The following is a 24,078-nucleotide window of genomic DNA, read 5'->3' as shown; positions in this document are numbered from 1 at the left end:
CCTCAAATAATCATTAATTCAAATCATAACATGGAAAGGGTTCATAAGCCAAATTGGCAACATTTATAGATACGAATAAAAGCATTAAAGTAAAAGTAGCATAGAAACATAAATTAAAGTAAATACTAAACCTGGATCGAGAGTTACTCTTAAAAACTAAGAGAAGTCCTAAATCCTAGTCCTAAGAGAGAGAGGAGAGAACCTCTCTCAAACTAAATCTAAATCATGGAAAGTGAAAATTGGCGAGCTCTCCCTTGAATGGATGCATTCCTACACTTTATAGCCTCTAATTTGTGTGTTTTTTACTTGGATCTGGGCCAAAAGGGCTTCAGAAATCGCTGGAGGCGTATTCTGTGAATTCTGGTATGTGGCCTCTGTCACGCGTCCGCGTGGGTCACGTGGTCGCGTTATTCGGAGCATTTTCTTGCCACGCGGTCGCGTCAGTCACGCGTCTGCGTCATATACGTTCTGCTTAAGGCACGCGGTCGCGTCAGTCATGCGGCCGCGTCGCTGCTTCTTTGCTTCTGGCATGCGATCGCGTCGTCCATGCGATCGCGTGGGTGCCAGTTTCTTCAAAACTCCGTTTCGCACTTTCCTTCCATTCTTGTACGTTCCCTTTTTCATCCTTTAAATCATTCTGCCTTAGAAAATCTGAAACTACTCAACACACTAATCACGGCATCGAATGGAAATAAAGGTAATTAAAATAATTAATTTTAAAGCTTAGGAAACATGTTTTTCACATACATCACATAATAAGGAAGGGAAAGTAAAACCATGCAATTAATATGAATAAATGGGTGAAGGATTGAATAAATCACTCAAACTAAGCACAAAATAACTCATGAAATATGGATTTATCAATAACTTATGAGTACTATTTTTTTTATTTAATTTAGTATTCCTAATGAAATCCAGAAATTGAAATAAAAAGATGTATTTTTAATTTTTAAGTTAAAATTTAAATTAAAATTTGAATTAAAATTGATATCAGTAAACGTAGTCATGTTATTGTATTCATATGATTGATTTTGATGACAAGGAGTTATAGTTCAACTGGCATAGTTTCTCAATAGTCGCTTAAGAGGTTGGGAGTTCAGTAATTATTACTTGAAAAATGAACCTACCCGCATTAACTGCTAAAAAAATTATGAATAATGGTGCTCTTATAATTTTAAGCTTTATAAATTTAAATATGGCATGTGTCAACAAAAGATATACATGTATATAATGCTTCAGGGGATAAGGTTTTGAGACGGTGAATGTGAGTGTTGTGACTGTGTACGTCAAATTTGTTATGTCCGTAATTCATGGTTCTGTGTAATTACTTTTGCGTCTCGCAATGAATAATGGCAGCAACTAGCAAGTTTGGTGAGGAGCCGTGTATGTAGAATGAGCTTCTTGAGGATGACTGGATGGATGGCAATGTTTGTGTTCCGAATCAACAAGTATGATGCGTATACCTTGCGATTCTTATGTATAGGGTGCGAGTTGATTTAAAGTAGAGGGGTATGTGCTTTTACATTTGTTGTTGTAGTTATTAGAGATTGTTAAGCATGTCGTGTTTGCAATTTGTTAAATGAGTTTGGGTGGACTGATAATGGAGTTGGTAGTAGGTATTAGGATTCCGTTGTTATTACTTTTATTTGTTGTGCTGAGGATAATGGCCCGGATTTGATATGTAAAAGAAAAGAACTATTGGTGTTTTTATGTTAAGTAGGGCGGGATGAAATTTTAACAAGCTGGAAAATTTTAACAAAATTGAAGATAGTATATTTTTAAAAACATTTGCAATTCCGTTGAGTATTTATGTTTTTCCCGACATTACGAGATATATATTCATTTTTGTATGAGAATATTTAGTTTATCTATTTTTTAAGTTTTTGAATCACAGAAATATATTTTACTTGCATTTATTAAAACGAGCATCCAAAAGAATAGACGTTATTAGAGAATTGGAGAAAATATTTTTCATTGGCCATACATTAAAGTTAAAGTGTAACGTGTATGATAAGTTGTAACATAAAAATGTAAACTTAATCAAATTAATAATGAACATAAACGTAGTCAGTGGAAGTATATAGTTGAAGTTGATATCGTTGAATTAATCACCATATTATTAACACTATTAATACATGAAATTCGATTATATAATTTAAAAAATAATTTAACCTTCAAGATTTTCATGTTATTTACTTTTAATATGCCCTGATATGTTATTTATTTTGGTTGTTTTAATTAGGGTAAATGTTGGGAAATGAATGAGCTACAATTGCAGGATAAGAATGTATTCTAGATCAGGCCAGCTGATAATGAAAGTTTTTTGTTTTATTCGTTCAGGAGACAATGTTTGATACCGTAGTCGAGGCAGATGCCGACTTATCTGATTGGGAAGGTAGGGGGCTTCTTTGTTGCCCAATTTTTTGGGTTTGGATGGGTTGCAAGCCGAATATGTCCTTGAAATGGAGTTTTCTACACCTGAAGAGGCAAGCGATTTCTATAACAACTACAGCCGACTAAAGGGCTTTGCATCACGACGAGGTAAGACGATTAGAAACACTGCCGGTGAAATTGTGAGGTACACATTTGTTTGATACCGGCAAGAATTTTGAGAGAAAAAAATGGTTGGAAAAGGTTGATCGCATAAGAGAACATAAGGTAGTTACTCGATGCGGATGTCTTGCCGAGATGAGGATTAAGAGGAAAGACGGTAGCGGGAAGTGGTATATGTCGCGTTTTGTTGAAGAGCATAATCGCGAACTGGCGTTTGGGAAGCTTGTGGATTATCTACGGTCACACAAGAAGATATCTGAGGTAGAAGTTGCTCAGCTAACAAGCATGAAGGAGATTGGGATTATCATTCCGAAGATTTATAAGTCATTTGCAGCACAACTAGGGGGTTTTAACCTGGTTACATTTACGAAGCAAGATATGTATAACGAGGTGCGAAAGCAGAGAAGGCTCCAAGGTGGAGACGTAAATGCAGCTATAAGGTACCTGGAAGGTTTGGCACGTATGGATGGGAAACTGTTTTGGAGGTACAAGGTTGGGGCAGGGCAACACCTATGCAACTTGTTTTAGAGCGACAGTTGTTTTCAGGAAGATTATTTGTTGTTCGGCAACGTCCTAGCATTCGATGCAACGTACGGCCGTAACAAGCATAACCTACCTGTTGTTGTCTTCTCTGGAGTAAACCACCACAACTAGACATACGTTTTTGGTACAACGATGGTTTTCTGCGAGTCACATGAGTCTTACATTTGGGTTCTTGAGCAGTTTTTGGAATGCATGCAAGGAAAGGCACTACAGTTTGTTATCACCGATGGGGACCCAGCCATGCAGATAGCGATTCAGTTCGTTTTTCCTGATGCGCATCATAGGTTATGCGCTTGGCATCTTCTGAGAAACGCAACGTCTAACATATGCGACCCAAGTTTCACACAACTCTTTAAACACTGCATGTTGGTTGATATGGAAACCGATGAGTTTGAAGCGCATTGGGAGAACATGATCAACGAGTGTGATGTTAGCAACGTTGACTGGGTGAAGGACTTGTACAGTAAAAAGTACGCATGGGTAACAGCTTACATCCAAGGTAGATTTTTTGCCGGGGTGCGGACTACTTCCAGGTGCGGTCACTACACACCAAACTCGGTCGGTTTGTTGAGAGCCGGTATGGTGTATTGGAATTTGTTACAAATTTTCAGAGGTGTGTCGATTTTCTTCGCGACAATGAGGACGAGCTTGAATTTTGCTCTTGGTATGGTACATCTGTATTACAGACCGAGTTTGTTAAGTTGGAAAAGTCGGCGTGGACAAAGTTCACTCGCGAAATGTTTGCTAGATTTAGGGAAAGCTTGAAACGGTGCGTATGTGTTAGAATATGCGAAATCAATGACACAGTGCACCCGCATGTGTATACTATCCAAAAGTATCGGAGGCCTGAGATGACTTGGCAGGTTTATAGGGAGCCTACTTCTAACATATTTAGTTACACGTGCATGTGAATGGAGTCGTTCGGTATTCCATGTGTGCACATCGTGGCCGTGTGTGTCAGGCTAGACTTAGGAGAAATTCCTGAAAGCCTAGTTCTGTGCAGGTGGTCAAAGACAGCTAAAATGGAGATCGAAAATGAAAACATTAACCACCACACTACTGACCAAAACGTGACCTATAGAACAAGGTTGGGTGCGTTTTCGCAGCTATGCAAGCAGTTAGGCAAGGTGGCTTGCATGAGTGATGAGGACTTCAAGCTTTACTCAAAGAAGGTTTTATCCGATGCTGTTTTCCTTGAAATCAAGTATGGCCTTCGACCAGCAAACAATATTTTCACACCGACAATAGATAATAGAGTCAAAGACCCAATTCATGTTAAAACAAAAGGCACAGGCCGGTGCAGTCAAGCTGGGCGTTCTGCTGCGAAGACCAAAAGAAAGTGCAGTACATGTGGGAAGCTCGGGCATCGGAGGACTCGCTGTCCTAACGGAGATACACCACTTGCAAAAACAAATGAGAAAGCCCCTATATGGGGGCATAAACGCAAGCGATCAAAAGGTTATTTTCTAAGTTAAACCTTCAATCATTACATATTACGCAACTTAGTACACTTAAACTGAAGCTTTGGTGTTAAATATACTTCGCCAATTAAGTCTATGATATCAAGTTTCATGAAATACATCACTTATTATTTCAAATTGTTTGTTTTGACCCTGTATTCTCGTGTTCAGAGTAGAAATCTCTATTTTTTTAAATGTACTTCGCAATGCATGTTATTGGTAGTCAAACACCTAAAAATTGAGACTCGACTTGTACTAGTGGGAAGAACTGAAGTTCAAGTACTGAACTTAAATTTTTTGGGCCATGATAGTTTCTATGCTTCATTTTTACTTTCGATATGTTGGTTAGTACTGAACCTGAGTTATTGTGTGTGATAACATCATGTTACATGTTGCAGATGCCGTATTTCTATCGTTTTCCAAATGATGGAAAATAGATAGTGACATCAGAACTCATAGGTGAGGGATGTTTCAGTTTGACATGGGAATCTGTGTGATACTTTCACAACAAAATCTACAATCTATTATTGCATTATTTGCGTTGGTTCTTTCATTCATTTAGGGGTTTGGCATTTTCACTTTATATTGCATCTTTTGTACCTATCACTGAATCACTAATTTTCTCAAGGTTACGTTTAGGGCTATGTGTGTTTAATTTTTTGGTTCGATAATGTGTTTATGGTCTATTGAATTTTCCTTTGTTACTGTACCTGAAATTAAAAGATATAGTATTTGTTTTTCTACATATGTCATTTCTTTTACTCTATTGAAGAACCCATGCTTTTTTCACTTTCAAATCAAATTTCAAGGTAGACTTCATCTTTGCCTAATGCAGACAGGAGAGTAATGGTTTATTGAATGATGTAAAATTGTACTGGACGTAGTGGTTAGTTAATTTTTCAAGTTGTTATGTTTTCTTCCATTCGATTCCATTCCATGCATCCTCTGCGGTTTTGCTAATTGTATGCTGTTGTCGATACAGGGACAAAAAGGTGGCCAGGTGTTACTCAATGGTCAAAATTCGTCTCAGCCAACTACCCAATTTCCTAAACAATTTTCTCTTGTAGACCCGTGATAGTCATCTTGCTGTGTGCGGTGCCTTGGTTCCATCCAAATTCGGGCCATTTATGCTGCTAAGATTATATGCTTCTGTAAACTGTTATCATGTATTGAACAACTTGTAATTCAGTAGTAATGTATCCCGTACAAGGATTTTGTTGTTAATGACATGTGAAATGAAATTTCTGTTGGTTTCCTGTAGCCAACCATGTTCAGAATGTGCATCCCTTCCGTTGTTTGTTAAAGCCTTCACACAACATTGTGGATGAAAATTTTCGTTGCAGATAAGAGGCATCACATGCATCGTTGCATGTTTCTCCGTGAATTCTGAGGGTAAATTCTGAGGGTGGGGGAAGGTTTTTCTTGATTCAATGTTTGTGCCACCTACTAGACAGGGTCTTATGTATTGGAATTTGGCAATAGCACTCTATGAAATTGCATTTTCTTTATAATTGGCGACATTAGACAGTTCTATTTTCTTTTTCAATTGATGAGTGTGCCTTAAAAATTTGGTATCGTAAAGAGTGATTGTCATTTTCTTGGCCGCAAAGGTAAGAATTATTTTGGAGGATACGGTTCCCTTTAGAGGCTTCAGGTTATTAGTTAATGATGTCGTCGACTTCAAATCTTATCCACCATTTCGCATAATGTGCTACGCCGTCAACTTAGCATGATTCATTCTCTCCGCTGTATAAGAATATCTTTTTTCATATGCTTTTTTATTAGTTCATTATTAACTCTGAGATGACAACGGATCCAAAAGCATTAAAACCACTAAGTAATTAACAAGCTAAATTCAAAAATAAAATATCGATATCCATTCACTAATTAACTTGAAAGGGTACACCAACTTTTGCAAGCAACATACAGCGACTTCTACTAAGTACCAATTCCATGATTGGATAAATAATTAAATACTACTAAGAACCAATTCCATGATTGGATAAAGACATGTCATCCAGTACACACAAAATGCCACAACGTCCTAACCTATTTACTATTGGCCATATCCCCATTTAATTTAAAGTAGTGGTAAGTGGGGAGTGTGGAAGTTGTGCTCTAGGCTGTCGACAGGACTACTAGTTTCCACACACAAAAGTATCCATCCTACTGAAATGAAGTTAATCGTACCCTATATCGACTACAAAAAATAAACCATGATACTACTAAAGGATTTCAACGACATCAAGGGGTGTTGGCATGATAATCAAATATAGCCTATATCAGTATGCTCTACACTTGTGTCGCTGGCCTACTTGTTTATGGAGAATCACTCCTTAGTGCGAACAAGCTTCTTCCAAGCAGCCTCTGCCTTGGAATCCACTGTAGCCCTCACCTCGTTGCATTCTAAAAGAACAATTTTCGTTGCCGTCTTCATCTTCAACTTCAATCGGTCCATCTTGCAGTCATCAAAGAACAATCATGAGAAGACGATGCTTGCATTTATGAGACAAAAATAAATTATTTTGCATGACAAACCTGCCACGGAAGATTAGCTAGTGTGAATTTGCCCTCCATTTGGAGCCAGTTCAACATCCATAGATATGAATCATTACTGTGTAACAACAATAGAATGAAGAATTCTTGAAGGAGGAAACAGCCCAATAACTAATCCATTCTTTAAGTGAACTACATTACTCAATGTGAATCCTAAATTTACCACTCCGGGTGGCAGGGGACTCCTTCAGGGTACTGAATCGGTCCCCATGTCGTTAGATCAGTAGAAACATGTGTAAAATTCTTCAGGTTCGTATCCAGCTTGAAAATATGGGTTAGCATCAGGAGCTGCACGTGGTCATGAATACAGTCACCACAGTGTCAAGAGAAGTCTTTCATGTAATCAAAATCCTAAATCAATTTTCCGACTACTCACAATAGTTTGCATGTTGCGTTCCCTCCGCTCCTTATGCTCAGGTGCTCTTGTTACATCTAAGCAGTACACGGCGGCATGCTTGACGTCCACAACCATTAGGTACCATGTGTATGTTGGTTCGCATACTAGCACAAAAACCTGTAACGACAACCAGGTCATTGTACTTTTAAAATGGGTTGTCAACATAACACAGAAGGAGAGTTCAGTTCCTAACATGTTCAAGCCTCCTTGTTGCCGGCATCCATCTGTTCAGGTATCTTTTCATTATAACTTCAAATGGCCTAAGAGCAAGAACGTCATCGGTAAACAAGGAAGATGTGTACCACACACGAGGAGGCACAATGCAACAGGCTCTCATGGAAGCATTCATGAACATGATGTTCATGATCTATTGATGTAATAAAAAAATCGTCAGGAGTTTGTCGCAGTAAATTATTGGGTTACTAAGGGATTCGAGTTAACTGACATCGACATTCAGCATGTAAACCGGTGACATAGAGTGGAATCCTGCTCTGGGGACTTCCAATGTCGAGAATTTGAACAACACTTCCCTGGTTGTTAACAAAAACAATAACATGTGTTATCGAAGTTTCCATGGAGAAACAAATCGAGTAGGCTTAAAATAACAACAAGGAGATAAGTGTGCTTACAAATATTGATCATTCTTTCCGTAAATATAAGTAGCCATTTTGCATTCATCATATGTCAGGTCCATGTGCACCGTTGGCCTAAAAACCATTTGGAACCCCTAATGAAGGAAAAAAAAATTATGCTTGCACATTAGTCAATATATAGTTATAACAAATTTGCGTTATCATGATGACTACGTTAAGCACACAGTGTTTAAATGACTTGCCAGTGGAATTAACAAAACGGGAGAATTCATTATGTTCAACATCCCATACGATTTGAATCCAGTCCCACCATGCATAGAAGGAGTACGCATGCTGGCTTGGGTTGTGTTTACAGCGGTTGTGGGCTGGCTACTGAAGTGCTTTTATGCTGTGTGCGTAGGCTTCGACTCAATCGGTTCCAACTTCGGGATCTTCAGTGGACTGTTGCACTTCTCGGGTAAGGAGAATAACTCACACACTTTAGTTGTGCACTCAAACTGAGACAGGTTGGGAAGATCCATGAAAACCTGCACAAATTAGCATTGTGAGTTACTCATTTATTTCAATGCCAAAGCTAACCATTGAATAAATTCCAGGTGGAAAGGGTAAACATTTTCACAAGCTACGGCAGCAGATTCATGTGTAATGGCACTAGATATGCAGTTCCTTTTTGGCACTCCGAAGCACGAATAATGTGAAAGAGACCCCTTTTGGAATCTTGACCGGGCCTTGCCTTGTGTTGGACGAGGAGTTGACAGTGCCTCGTCTATGATGACGTCATCGTCATAACCAGGAGAATTCGCCACAATGATATCTAGCGATGAATTTATATTCGTCAAGCGACTCGCTTCCCTTTGTCTACCGACTTCTGGACTTCGGTATGTGACCCAAATGCATTGTTTACTGCAGTTCTTGTTTTATTGTGTGCTGATAATTCCGTCTCCGCGATGGTGGCACCTTGCACAGCCACCATCCCTACTGCCGTGCATGATATAGTGGCCAACGCAGTCGGACTCCCTCTCTGGTTAGTTAGCAAGGATTGGATCTCTGTTATTGACTTTTTCGTCTGGAACATTGGCTGCTCCAGTGCTGAAATGCGTTCTCCCAAAGCTACTGTCCTAGCATTGATCTTCTGTGGAGTTGGTGAAAACAGAAATTGACCATAAGTAATGAACCCGAGTCCAGCATGTGGGTCACACACGAAAGTTCACCGTATCCGGTACAAAAGATACTGCCTTTGTTCTAAGCCGAGGCACATGTCATGTGTGTGTTGTATGAAAAATAATTAACATGCCATGTTTAACGCATTTCTAATTGGATAACCAGAAACGGAATTAAAACGAACCTCAAGCAGCTTAACTGTGAGCACTAGTAAGTCGTCCTATGGGACCTTCGAATCATCCATGACGTTCTCACCCAGCCTGGCTGGAGCGCTCTGTTGTATGACCAACATTTCGAAACATAGTGTATACCGTCAAAGAAAAAAAATGCATACTAGGGAAATAAACAGGGAAAAAGTTTGCAACAAAGACCATAAACCAGTTTCCGAAAAGGATAGGCATACCACATTCATTGTTAACTCCAAATTAAGATCGGTTGTTCCGTCATCAACTGCGACGCTTTTACCAGAACCCAATTCCAGGGATGGTACGACACTAGAACAAAACAAAGTTGCTTAGTCCGTGATAGGAGTCGCGTTAACGAAGACAACAGGAGTATTGTCACAATGAATTGGGGGAACGACGATAAAAAAAGTTCAGCAACAAAATAATGCCATCTAAATAAGACAAACAGAGAGATACGTACACATCGTTTGAATCAGGATCCTGCGAGTCGTTCATATCACGCCGAAGGTCATCCATTCCCGCCATTGTGTTTTTCGCGAAGATCTACCATTTCCAACTGAAAATAGTAGAATGGTAAGCTTGCTTTCAGACTGGGTGTATTCCACTACTTCACCTACGAATTGCTTTTATAGAAATCCATTCACTCATATGTGAGTGAATCTGACCATTGATTTGACCAGTTTGGGTTGGCCCACATGCTTCTCGGTAAAAATACGAACCTTCATATAAGTAATAATAGAACATGGTTGCCATGTCACTGAAGAATACATGTCCACTTTAGTGTAACTAAATGGCTTCGTTAACTAAGTAAGATCAGGCCAAATGAAATCTATTCACCCCTAGCCTAACGATTGTCCGTGAGAATTATAAATACGATAATCTTCAACATAATCGTTGCCGCTATACCTCAAGCAATCGTTGTTTCCCATCTTGATTGGGTTTGCTCAGTTGTCACAAACCCCTTCTGAGATAGTTACGTGTGGCTGTCTTCTCCTACTATATAATCGTAGACCCTAGTGCTGAGCAACCCACTCCCTATACCCTATTTGGAAAACACACCTAATTTCTACTAAAGGACTCCTTATATTCCTTGATTTTGAAAATTCAAGTAACACCTACACTAAAAACTAGTGGGCCCATTTTTTTTATGTAACTGTTCGGGAAGCCTTGTTAGATACACGTGGCTTAAGGACACTACTAGACCTTTAGTAAATTACTACAATTTACCAATTGCATGCCAAATTAATTAACCAAAACAAAATAAACTAGGTAAGATCGGTGGACCAACAATTGCATGCTACACTGTGAATGTTCTTTTCCTGTTGTAACCAAACAAAAATGATATTAACATTAGTACATTAGAGATGGATGCAGTACATATTGCATGGAGAATTATAAGTGAATTATCTATTAAGAAGTATGTTCAATATTTTTAAGCTATATTATGTATTAGATTTTCATGAAAATTATATTTGGTTCCACCTTTAATATATTATGAATAACTATATCAACAAAAGCAAAGAAACAAGAAATTTAAAAATAATGAGAAAAAATTAATGCAAAACACATTCATTCAAGATTTTACACATATGTTTCACATTTATCAGTAATTTTTTTTCATTTATTTGTCTTTGTTTTAAGTATTTAAAATAATTCATTGAAAATCGTAATAATGTGTTATAAAAATATTTATAAACCAATACGTCCATGCTATTTCTGAAAATACTATTATATAAGAAGGAACTATAGTATCCATTATAACTTATAAGAGAGGCAAATACGATTGTCTTTTTCGTTCATGTATATTTATTAAAGAGAAATAATATTAACATTAAATAGACTTAATAATCGATAGGAACAAAAATAAGTTAGTGCTATATAGCTATGTCTTTTTGTTCACCAAATTAGTTTAGAATAACAAAAACAAGATATACTTAGTATTATTAATTACTCGTTTTGTTTAATTTATTTGGAGTTAGTATAATAAAAAAATTGGATGTGTAGCATTTGTAACAGAATTATTTATTTCGATTAGAATGTTTATGTGAGAAAACAATTTCCAAATTAAAAAAGGACGTTCATTAAGTTTTAAACTTCATATAACCTTACTAAAATTTAAGAATAATAAGATTTTATTCCTTTAATAATGGTTGCATTAATTTGTATCAAAATATGATCAGTAAGTTTTCTTTTAAAAATATACAATTAAACCCTTCTTTTTGTTCGTAATTTTATTGTTATTTTTCAGCAGCATATTTGTCGTTCGAGGGGGACTACAATTTTCGTATGCCGAACTACTAAGGTCAAGTGGGGAAGTTACTTTGCATAATGCAATACAAAATAGTGATCTTTTTATCAAACCATAGAAAATATGGAGCCAATGAGGTAATAGTTTGCACGGGTATTTTTTTCATTACAAAATAAGCGCACATAACAATTGCACGCTAATTTAATTGACCAAAACAAAATAAAATACGTAATACCTAGACGCTAAGAATTGCATACGGAGGTAGGAAACTTTTATTTTCAAAAAAATCAATCGTTTTAATTCATGAATACCATTAACGTTTAGTGAATAAGTGCAAATAATTTATAAATGTGGCGTGACCAGTTTTGTTGTTGTGACTGGTTAATTGATGAAACTGAATTGCGATTGCTTGAATTGAGGCTTCGACTGATATTGGTTTTCTGGTTTTCATGGATTTTTTAAAAATGCTGATTTACGTGATTATGCTGAATTGGTGGATTGGGGCTGAAATTTCTTATTAGTGAGTTCAAAAGTCGGTTTGATTGAGTACTATGCAAAAATTATTTTCTTATCTTGGTTTGGGGTTAAATTGATATTGAAAATAATTCCGCAATTGAAACGATTTCATTTACTGGGCATGACTTTTATTGATTTATCGAAAATGATTTTAAGGATCCATAAAGATTATGACATTCGAATTAGTTAGAGTTATTGGTAATTATTCAAAAGAGGTTGACAATAGTCGGTTGGGACTCGTAAAGGGTGGCAAAGTCGGAGTTCTAGGTGAGATACTCTCGAAGTTTTATTATTAAACTTAGATGATTGTTTAAAAAATTTAGAAAGCTATTAGAATTCAAAATTTGTATTATTTGGCTTTCGATTTAATAAGCAAAAAAATTACGTTTGGATTTGATTTATTAAGAAAGATTTCATGTTTTGACTTTGATTACAAAACTACCTTTTAAGGAATTATGATTCAACGAGTTTATTAAATTTACAGAACGAGTTTGATTTTCGTCCTCCCTAAAGTCTCGAGACCCTGCTGTGAGATTTACTTGATAAATGATTCCTGTAGTATTTTATAAACGTTTAAATTTGAAATGGTTTTGAAGTTGGATTGGAAAGGTTATAAAGAATATATTAACTTAAAGAGCATAAAACAATGATTCAAAGAATATGTTAACTTAAAGAAATTTTTGCCACAGGAGAGCAGAGGGCAAAGACAAAGAAAAAGCTTTAAAGAGATTGTCTGCCACAGGAGAGTACAGAACAAGGATTTAAGTTAATTTATTAAAACCCTACTGAGAATGTGCGGGTTGTTCTCACCCCAAAATCTTCCACGCATTCAGTGACACAGGTTCAAAGACTTAGTTTGAAGCTGCAGGCGATTATTTGACTTATTTATGAGTGGGGTTGCTTTCATAGAAGTCCCTCCCCCTTGTGTATTTACTATTTTATGTTATACATAGGGATAGGAATTGTATTCGAGTTTTATATTGAATTATTTTGTATGGCATTTATTATTAGCAACTACTATGTGACTACTATTACTTGATGATCTTTGATATGTGATTTTAATTGATAAAAACAATTTGCAGGCATTTTCGTAAAAAAATTGAAACGTGACATCAAACTAAAGGTTCAATATTAAATAGTTAACAAGAAAACGACTTAGTAAATGGTCAAACTACCAAATAATACATAAAATAGATACATGATTATTTATTCAAGATAGAATAACATAATATACACACTTATTTGGAATATAAAAAACTTTTATTTTTTTTCATAAGTTCTTTATTTTTATAGCTCCACGTCAAACTACTTAAACTAAAATATTTTTTAATCATCTGGGTACAAAAAAATATATGTTTTTTTAAGGAGACTTCAAAAAGAAATTGACTGTACTAAAAATACAAATAGTGTTTCAGCAACTGCTTGTACTATGCAACAATTCAGGTTATATGAAGCAATGTATGTAACCTGTTCTGTTTTTTACCTCTGATATAAGGTTTACACTCGGTAGGAAAATCCATCTAGTAGGGCCGTCCGGCAAGCATTGGCCATGACGTGGTAGTCGCTTGGTGGTTGCATGGCTGGCGTTGCATCAGATATATAAGGGGTGCATACGGTTGGTGTGAGGAGATTAGCATGACGAACGTGGTTCTTAGCAACGCGAGGATTGACGTTACTCTCGAAATCGTTTATGAAAGCCTACGTGGTGGCATAAACCCTAGACCAGATGTTAGACTTAGTCCGAGTCTCCGGGCCAGCGAATTTTTTAAAAATTTAACATAGATTCTTTGCCATTTCCATAAGAACAACCCCTCAACACAAGCAAATGAAACATAATTTTAATGCCTTATTGTTAGATTGCTCTTAAATTATTTGAAAATTCAATCTGTCGAGGATATGTTTGATGCAAACTGAAGACTTGTAGGACAAATTTACAACGACGTAAAACTGTGGGATATTTGTGAAAATTTTTTCCAAACGCAGGGACAAAACATATACTTTACTCTGTCAATAAAAGTGCATAACATCTATCAAAATTAATGATTTTTAATATCTAAAATCTAAATAACAACAGTAAAAAACCTTAAAGGTTTCAATTAGCTCAAGAGCGGGGATGGTGAGCGGCAGTGATGGCGATACAATGTTTGTTCTTCTTGTCGGTCGCAATCTCGTGTGAGGGATCGTCTCACTCTCTGCTGTAAGACAATGATGTGACGGCGATGGCAATGGAGGCGGCGGGACCAAACCTTGGCGTGCGGTATGTCTCGTCCCTCCTCTCGTCGTCTCTTCTTCCGTTCTCCCTGTCCCTCTATTTCTTTGTCTGTCTTTTCTTACATGTTTGTTCTTCTTGTCGGTCGCAATCTCGTGTGAGGGATCGTCTCACTCTCTGCTGTAAGACAATGATGTGACGGCGATGGCAATGGAGGCGGCGGGACCAAACCTTGGCGTGCGGTATGTCTCGTCCCTCCTCTCGTCGTCTCTTCTTCCGTTCTCCCTGTCCCTCTGTTTCTTTGTCTGTCTTTTCTTTCTTTCTTCGTGGTTTCAGAGAGTAAGAATGAGTGAGGAGTGTTACTGTTAGTGTATGTATAAGAGACAGGTGAGAGTGAAAGTGTTTTGAAATTAGAGTTAGGGTTAGGTTTCGAAAAAAGACGAATAAAGGTATTTTACGAAATTTAATAAAAATAGAGAGTAGAATAGTAAATAAAAATTGTTGTCTTTCAATAAAACTATTTTGAAAACATTAATCATTTATCAACTTGTTAATTACTTTTTAATAAGTATTTATATTTTAAATTAGATATAATTCAATTAAATTTCTTTTACTTCATAAAGTTATTCTAAAAATTTCAATTATTCAAATTAAATTTTCAAATCTTCATTGTATCTTAATTGCTCAAACTTTAAGTTTAAAAAAAAAATCCAATAATTACGAAAATTATATATATGACTCCAAACAATTTTATTTTTTTTAAACTCAAACTATGATAAAATCTGTTTTAGTTAGTATTAAAAAATTTTCTAAAAATAAATTCGTAAACAAAGATAGTAAACCATAAATAACTCATTTAGTTTGCAAAAGTTTGGGCGTTACAACTCGCATTGTACCTGTTAACTCTAATATGAAATCGGTTGAGAGGATCGTGGTATGAGTTTCAGTTATACCATAAATTAATTTTCATGATTGTAATGCCCTACAAAAGGAAATTTCTTAATGCACCACACGAACGATCTCAATTGCATGAATACAATGTTGAAGCGCAAACGAATTGTATAAATAAATAATCATGTATACCCGTATAACTAACGCAATACAAGATTTATACACGTATTTGTTTAAATTCGGTACGGACCAATTTTATGATCTCATGTCGCATCATTCGACTTCCAATGCTCCAGTTGCTCCAGACATCCCTTTACCAGATATGCTGCCAAATCACTCTACCAAACCTGATTCCTTGAGACATCATTAACCAGGGCCTTGCAAAACACACTCCTCATGTCCTGAGTGTATCCCACGCTTGCTCCTAGGCCAATTCCCAGAAATGTACTCAATTCGCATTCGGAAATTGGGTGGGCCAAGTTAGAAAGACTACCTATATCATACGTGGTCCGAGGACCAACACATCACCTGACTCCTTATGCAATTCCTTTCCACATTTCATTTGAACAATCTTACACCCCCTGTGTATTGTAGGGGACATAATTAATGGTGACATTTTGTTAAGGTATTGAAATGTTTTGGGCCATTTGTTATTCTCGTGAATGCTTACGGACTCCCTTCATTTTGCTTCAATGGATTAAGTTATGGAACGGAAGATTGAGAAGGCTTCATTAACTGCAAAAGAGGCCACGACAAAAGTGCCACCAATTGTCACAACGAAACTCACAAATTGGAATACACCTCCACTGCTAGATTTTTCCAAGTTACCTATTCTAAGAATTTTCAGGAAGGTGACGAGCGTTGACTCGATTGTCAAGTACAGCCCATGTCAAGTCTGATGTGACATAGATGAATAGACTATACCAACTCCTTGAATTTGTGTGCACATTTCTCAAAAACTGCAGTGCCAAATCTTCCCCAACAAGTCTCTGTCAACCTCCAAAGACAGTATTTGCAATGACAATCTAAGAAGGACAGCCTTTTCAAAACTCAACTATAAAACCCTTGCACCCCCAAACCAGAGAAATACTACCTCCACCACAGTTGTCCACAGCACAATGGAGCGCAACATGCATCATTTCACATTTTTCATTGTAACAAAGGGAAATAACACCAGAGTATATGTTTCATTCGATGAAGCCAATAGGCAGATCCTCAACCATATGGAACCAAAATACCAGGGGTTCAATAGTTATCTTCTCGCACTCCATGCCTATGAAGCTAGGATGGCAATGCTACGGGCGGACAGAGAGGCAATTGCAGATCTCATGGCTGAGACAGGCACACTGGATTCTCCTCGGCGTCCACCCCGAACGCTCCCAACCGCTGACAGACGCATCGCTCCCGTTGTTGGTGGTAATAGTCTCCTTCTCTCATTTACGAATACCACTATAAGAATGTTTCAGTTGCCGTTAATAATTTGTACTTATTGATTTTTGAAAAACCATAACCAATCCCGTTCACAGTCTACCCTATCAATGAATAGGAGCCCTGATACTACCTGCAGATGAGAGTGCATCTCATCACTTCGCCCTTAACAACAGCATGGAACTCTGGCTGACGATGTATTGCTACGACACTATGATTCCCGCCCCATGTTTCTTCCGTGAGGAGAAATTTCACTGTGAAAACGGACCATTGTATGCCTTCAGTGTTATTATTCCAGGAAACCCATACGGGATAGACGTCAGTGCCAAGGGTAGGTACTCCTTCATTGAGGACGATGCCAGGGAAGACGCTGCTTTCAGGATGCTGTCAGTTCTCCTAGAAAAAATGGGTAAGGAAGTGAGGGAATTCAACTACCTTCGTGTGAGGGCGTTGCAGCGGGAAATAGCAGATCTTCAACAAGAGATAAGGAATCTGGAGGATAACATGCGGAGGCTTGATTCGGAATACGGCAGCAGCATGTACTGTGTCACCCCGTAGATGCGACTATAAAGGAAATTCACCTAAGGCATTGCAACTGTAACTTGTTTTAAATTTCTGTGTTTGTCTGATTTAGTTGATTTATCCCTTGTATTGGCAGGCGTTTAACAATGGCAGACTGCTCTTTGAATGAAACCAATTTGCTAAAAAATATGATGCTCACTTCTATACTTAGAGATAGTAACTGGGCATCAGAATAATGTTGCTTTGTTTGGAGACTATGATTTTTCAAAATCATATCCCACATTTTAGATAGTTTGGAACAACAACCTTTTAAAACCGAGGTCCGTTACCAATTTTTCATACTGTAGTGGCCGTTCCATTTCGCTAGTGCATTCACATGAAACTAAAATGAAAATTTAAATCTATAGAATTTCAAACCTCCTTCCACCCAGGCAAAACCAACAAATAGTTGTTTCTTGGCCCTAGTGCTAGCGGGTGTTATAGTCGACAATAATCACGGTGGATTAAAGACGAATTTTATTTTGTACAATCTCTTTACCAAATAACCGCACATATACAACCGTAGTTAATGCTATAGCCTGCTTGTATTAAATATTTTTGACATTCAAATGAATTTTGTTTCGACAATTCTACTTAACATGGCATGTTCTGAATAATTACTTACGTATAAAAGGATTTGACAAGAACGACGTATTCAACACCTTACAATATACATTAGGGTTAACCTACATCCCTAAGTAGAAAAACAGAAACCTAGTACATATTTCATCTTCGCTGTAATAGTTGCATGCGTCTAAAAAGAAATTGTCGTCAAACTCGGTTAATGAGAAGTACATAGTTGGAGTGCGAAGTCTGTCTCCGTGGATATGAAGACTCTATTAAGAAGAAATGTAATCTTTAAGCTCCACCCAATGTTCTTAACTTGATAGATGGAGATAAACACGCAGGTTATTCATGAGTGGTTCTTCTTTCGAAGTTAGGGGTCCCCGTGCAGGTAACGCCACTGTTATGGTCAGCAAAGCTTGTGGTTCCGACGCCTGTGTCGTTGTGATGAAAGATCTATGTTCCGAACAAAGGGATCCCAATGCATGTGAGGGCTCTATTGTCCAGCGATACGCATGCAATTCTAACGTATGGTATTGTTGCTGCCAATTGTTCCTGTGTAGGGCATGATATTTTTCTGATTCTTACTCAGTCTGGCAAACCGATTCAACATCAATAAATGGAGTATCGAAGTCTTGAAAATGGGCCTGCAGGTACATGATACTACAATTAATGAGAACTGCTGCAATTGATTCTACAACTACCAATGGAGCATGTATTGATTTCGGCATAATTTGAGAAACGGCGTTCTTGAAATGAACAGCGGAAAGTTCAAGTTCGTTTCGTCCAATCAATGTGCGTATCATGCATGAAAATTTCCTACTTTACAAAGGAATGCAAACATTCGGCAGTTGGTGCACGAAATTGTGATCATCAACAATGGCGCCAAAGGACTTGGAGCTCTTAAACATGAATCACACTTTGTCACAATTCCGCACAACTAACCAGCAAGTGCACTGGGTCGTCCAAGTAATAAACCTTACGTGAGTAAGGGTCGATCCCACGGAGACTGTCGGCTTGAAGCAAGCTATGGTCACCTTGTAAATCTCAGTCAGGCAAATTCAGATGGTGATGGAGAATTGATAATTAAAAGATAAATAAAACATAAAATAAAGATAGAGATACTTATGTAATTCTTTGGTTGGAATTTCAGATAAGCGTATGAAGATGCTTTGTTCCTCCTGAACCTCTGCTTTCCTATTGCCTTCTTCCAATCATTCATACTCCTTTCTATGGCAAGCTTTATGTTGGGCATCACCGTTGTCAATGGCTACTTCTCGTCCTCTCAGTGAAAATGTTCTACGCACGCTGTCACCGCACGGCTAATCATCTGTCAGTTCTCGATCATGTTGGAATAGGATCCATTGATCCTTTTGCGTCTGTCACACGCCCAACAATCGCGAGTTTGAAGCTCATCACAGTCATCCCTTCCCAGATCCTACTCAGAATACCACAGACAAGGTTTAAACGTTCCAGATCTCAGGAATGGCCGCCAATAATTCTAGCCTTTACCACGAAGGTTCTAATCTTATATTAGAAACCCAAGATATATACATTCAAACTTGTTTGCATGTAGAATGAAAGTGGTTGTCAGTCACGCGTTCATAGGTGAGAATGGTGATGAGTGTCACATAATCATCACATTCATCATGTTCTTGGGTGCGAATGAATATCTTGGAGAAGAAATAGACTTGAGTTGAATAGAAAAATAATAGTACTTTGTATTAATTCATGAAGAACAGCAGAGCTCCACACCTTAATCTATGGTGTGTAAAAACTCCACCGTTGAAAATACAAAAGTGATAATGGTATAAGCATGGCTGAATGGCCAGCCTTCAAGGTCTAGGGACTAAACATCCAAAGATTTTAAAATACAATAGCAAAAGGTCCTATTTATAGAGAACTAGTAGCCTAGGGTTTACAGAAATAAGTAATTAATGCAGAAATCTTCTTTTGGGCCCACTTGGTATGTGCTTGGGCTGAGCGTTGAAGCTTCCATGTGTAGAGAATTTTCTTGGAGTTAAACGCCAGCTTTTGTGCCAGTTTAGGCGTTTAACTCCAGCTTTTATGCCAGTTCCGGCGTTAAACGCCAGAATTTTTAAGCTGACTTGGAACGCCTGTTTGGGCCATCAAATATCGAGCAAAGTATAGACTATTATATATTTCTGGAAAGCCCAAGATGTCTACTTTCTAACGCAATTGAGAGCGTGCCAATTGGGCTTCTGTAGCTCCATAAAATCCACTTCGAATGCAGGGAGGTCAGAATCCAACAGCATCTGTAGTCCTTTTTCAGCCTCTGAATCAGATTTTTGCTCAGGTCCCTCAATTTCAGCCAGAAAATACCTGAAATCACAGAAAAACACACAAACTTATAGTAAAGTCCAAAAGAGTGATTTTTATTTAAAAACTAATAAAAATATAATAAAAACTAATTAAAATATATTAAAAACATACTAAAAACAATGCCAAAAAGCGTATAAATTATCCGCTCATCAGCAGTCATCAAATATCTACAAAAGCTTAATATCATTTACCTTTTTTCGCAGGTGTACACGGGTTTCTCCCCCTTGCTCGTTCACATCCGTGTCCATTCTCAAATAATCAAAACATGGGGGGAAGGCACATAGTGTGTTTCAACGTATGGGTGGCTCCTTCCCTTCTCTTTCTTGAATGAAATAAGACGGGAGTCAGTAAAGCCGATACCATATTGACAGAGCGATAATCATTTGAGCCCGATAGTTTATATTTGTATTTGTCTACCGAGTTTGTTTACAAGCAAATTAAACTTTATTCGAGTCACTTTGTTATCGCGATTGGCTTTCTTCCCGCTGGGAAAACACTGAAAAGAAGGGAGAAGGTTAGATAATGATTCAACCATCATTAAAGAATGGAAAGTTAAGAAAGAATGTTAGAAACTTAAAGTCACGACAGATTCCTAACACGAAAAGAAAACACAAGAACTTACAATACTACACACCTGCGAAACAACAACCTACCCAATCTATTAACAAAATAAACAGTAACATTAAATTGGATGAGTTTCTTTCCAACAAAAAGAATATGCTGAATAAATGCAACTTGATGTGGCCAGCAAAGTCAAAAACCAAAATCATGTGTACAGCATCTGATGCTTGGAAATTGATAAGGTAGGACAACTGAAAGAAGATATCATGAAGATGTATGTACCTTTCCAACGAAAATTCGCTTCTCATCTTGCGCAGAATGTCTCCCCCGTATGTGAAATTTGGTCACTTGAAATTGCGTAACGGATCCACCTTAGTGATGGCGGATTGTTCTTCCTCTTGAAGATCTTATGGAGTGCTTGAGCTCCTCAATGTCTCTTCCTTACCTTTGTTGCTCCTCTCTCATGGTTCTTTGGTCTTCTCTAATTTCATGGAGGAGGATGGAATGCTCTTGGTGCTTCACCCTTAGTTATCCCATGTTGGAACTTAATTCTCCTAGGGAGGTGTTGATTTGCTCCCAATAGTTTTGTGGAGGAAAATGCATCCCTTGAGGCATCTCAGGGATTTCATGATGAGGAGTTTCCTCATGCTCTTGTCCATGAGTGGGATCTCTTGTTTGCTCCATCCTTTTCTTAGTGATGGGCTTGTCCTCATCAATGAGGATGTCTTCCTCTATGTCAATTCCAGCTAAATTGCAGAGGTGACAAATGAGATGAGGGAAGGCTAACCTTGCCACAGTAGAGGACTTGTTCGCCACCTTGTAGAGTTCTTGGGATATAACCTCATGAACTTCTACTTCCTCTCTAATCATGATGCTATGAATCATGATAGCCCGGTCCATAGTAACTTCAGATCGGTTGCTAGTAGGAATGATTGAGCGTTGGATGAACTCTAACCATCCCCTAGCCACGGACTTGAGGTCATGCCTTCTTAGTTGAATCGGCTTCCCTCTTGAATCTCTCTTCCATTGAGCGCCCTCTTCACAGATGTCCATGACGACTTGGTCCAACCTTTGATCAAAGTTGACCCTTCTAGTGTATGGGTGTGCATCTCTTTGCATCATAGGCAAATTGAATGCCAACCTTACATTTTCCGGACTAAAGTCTAAGTATTTCCCTCGGACCATTGTAAGCCAATTCTTAGGGTCCGGGTTCACACTTTGATCATGGTTCTTGGTGATCCATGCATTGGCATAGAACTCTTGAACCATTAAGATTCCGACTTGTTGAATGGGGTTGGTGAGAACTTCCCAACCTCTCCTTCGGATCTCATGTCGGATCTCTGGATACTTATTCTTTTTGAGCTTAAAAGGGACCTCGGGGATCACTTTCTTCTTGGCCACAACTTCATAGAAGTGGTCTTGATGTACCCTTGAGAGGAATCTCTCCATCTCCCATGACTCGGAGGTGGAAGCTTTTGCCTTTCCTTTCCTCTTTCTAGAGGTTTCTCCGGCCTTTGGTGCCATTAATAGTTATGGAAAAACAAAAAGCAACACTTTTACCACACCAAACTTAGAAGGTTTACTCGTCCTCGAGTAAAAGAAGAAAGAAGAGAGTAGAAAAAGAAGAAATAGAGGAGATAGAGGGGGCTTAGTGTTTCGGCTAAGGGGGAGAAGTAGTGTGTATGTTGTGTGAAAATGAAGGAGTGAAGATGGGTTTATATAGGAGTGGAGAGGGGGAATGGTTCGGCCATTATGGGTGGGTTTAGGTGGGAAAGTGGTTTGAATTTGAATGGTGAAGGTGGAGTTTTATGAAGGATGGATGTGAGTGGTGAAGAGAATAGTGGGATTTGATAGGTGAGGGGTTTTTGGGGAAGAGGCATTGAGGTGATTGGTGAATGGGTGAATAAGAGAGAGAGGTGGGGTAGGTGGGGATCCCGTGGGGTCCACAGATCCTGAGGTGTCAAGAATATCTCATCCCTGCACCAAGTGGCGTGCAAAAATGCCCCTTTCTGCCAATCCTGGCGTTAAACGCCAGGTTGCTGCCCATTTCTGGCGTTTAAGGCCAGCTTCTTGCCCATTCCTGGCATTAAACGCCAGTCTGGTGCCCATTTCTGGCGTTAAATGCCCAGTCTGGCACCACGCCCAGAATGGTGCCAGACTGGGCGTTTAACGCCCATTCTGCTACCCTTACTGGCGTTTAAACGCCAGTAAGTTTCTCCTCCAGGGTGTTCTATTTTTAATACTATTTTTTCTTCTATTTTTTCTTTTTCAATAGTTTTTGTGACTTCACATGATCATCAACCTACAGAAAATATAAAATAACAAAAGAAAATAGAAATTTAACATAGATAATTAAAATTGGGTTGCCTCCCAACAAGCGCTTCTTTAATGTCAATAGCTTGACAGTGGCTCTCATGGAGCCTCACAGATGTTCAGAGCAATGTTGGAACCTCCCAACACCAAACTTAGAGTTTGATTGTGGGGGATCCGTTTGACTCTGTATTGAGAGAAGCTCTTCATGCTTTTTCTCCATGATTACAGAGGGATATCCTTGAGTTTTAAACACAAGGGAGTCTTTATTCACTTGAATGATCAATTCTCCTCTATCAACATCAATCACAGCTTTTGCTGTGGCTAGGAAGGGTCTACCAAGGATGATGGATTCATCCATACACTTCCCATTCTCTAGGATCATGAAATCAGCAGGGATGTAATGGTCTTCAACCTTTACCAACACATCTTCTACAAGTCCATAAGCCTGTTTCTTTGAATTGTCTACCATCTCTAGTGAGATTCTAGCAGCTTGTACCTCAATGATCCCTAACTTCTCCATTACAGAGAGAGGCATAAGGTTTATACTTGACCCCAGGTCATACAGAGCCTTCTCAAAGGTCATGGTGCCTATGGTACAAGGGATTGAGAACTTTCCAGGATCTTGTCTCTTCAGAGGTAATTTCTACCTTATCAAGTCATCCAGTTCTTTAGTGAGCAATGGAGGTTCATTCTCCCAAGTCTCATTACCAAATAACTTGGCGTTTAGCTTCATGATTGCTCCAAGGTACTTAGCAACTTGCTCTTCAGTAACATCTTCATCCTCTTCAGAGGAAGAATACTCATCAGAGCTCATGAATGGCAAAAGTAAATTCAATGGAATCTTTATGGTCTCTGTGTGAGCCTCAGATTCCCATGGTTCCTCATTAGGGAACTCCTTGGAGGTCAGTGGACGTCCATTGAGGTCTTCCTCAGTGGAAATCACTGCCTCTTCCTCCTCTCCAGGTTCGGCCATGTGAGAAGTGTTTATGGCCTTGC

At 38.3% G+C, this 24,078-nt stretch overlaps 1 protein-coding gene across 1 annotated transcript; it reads left to right on the top strand.

Annotated features, from left to right (window-relative positions):
- Positions 1–3,228: 3,228 nt before the first annotated feature.
- On the top strand, positions 3,229–4,007 carry LOC140176640 (protein FAR1-RELATED SEQUENCE 5-like). The gene is made up of 2 exons (XM_072208175.1): positions 3,229–3,576; positions 3,708–4,007. Exons 1-2 carry the CDS (start codon positions 3,229–3,231, stop codon positions 4,005–4,007), a joined length of 648 nt encoding a protein of 215 aa, XP_072064276.1.
- The last annotated feature ends 20,071 nt before the right edge of the window (positions 4,008–24,078 follow it).

The sequence above is a fragment of the Arachis hypogaea genome, chromosome 12 (genome assembly GCF_003086295.3).
Source record: "Arachis hypogaea cultivar Tifrunner chromosome 12, arahy.Tifrunner.gnm2.J5K5, whole genome shotgun sequence".
Classification (NCBI taxonomy): Eukaryota; Viridiplantae; Streptophyta; class Magnoliopsida; order Fabales; family Fabaceae; genus Arachis; species Arachis hypogaea.
Note: the sequence above shows the minus strand (reverse complement) of the source record. Positions and strands in the feature narration are given on the sequence as shown.

What these genes read in the sequence shown, in the direction of transcription:
- LOC140176640 (XM_072208175.1), top strand. Translation starts at nt 3,229, where the DNA reads ATGGTTTTCTGCGAGTCACATGAGTCTTACATTTGGGTTCTTGAGCAG. An exon ending in ACAGTAAAAAGTACGCATGG is followed by an intron (nt 3,577 to 3,707) that starts GTAACAGCTTAC and finishes ACAAATTTTCAG; the next exon opens with AGGTGTGTCGATTTTCTTCG.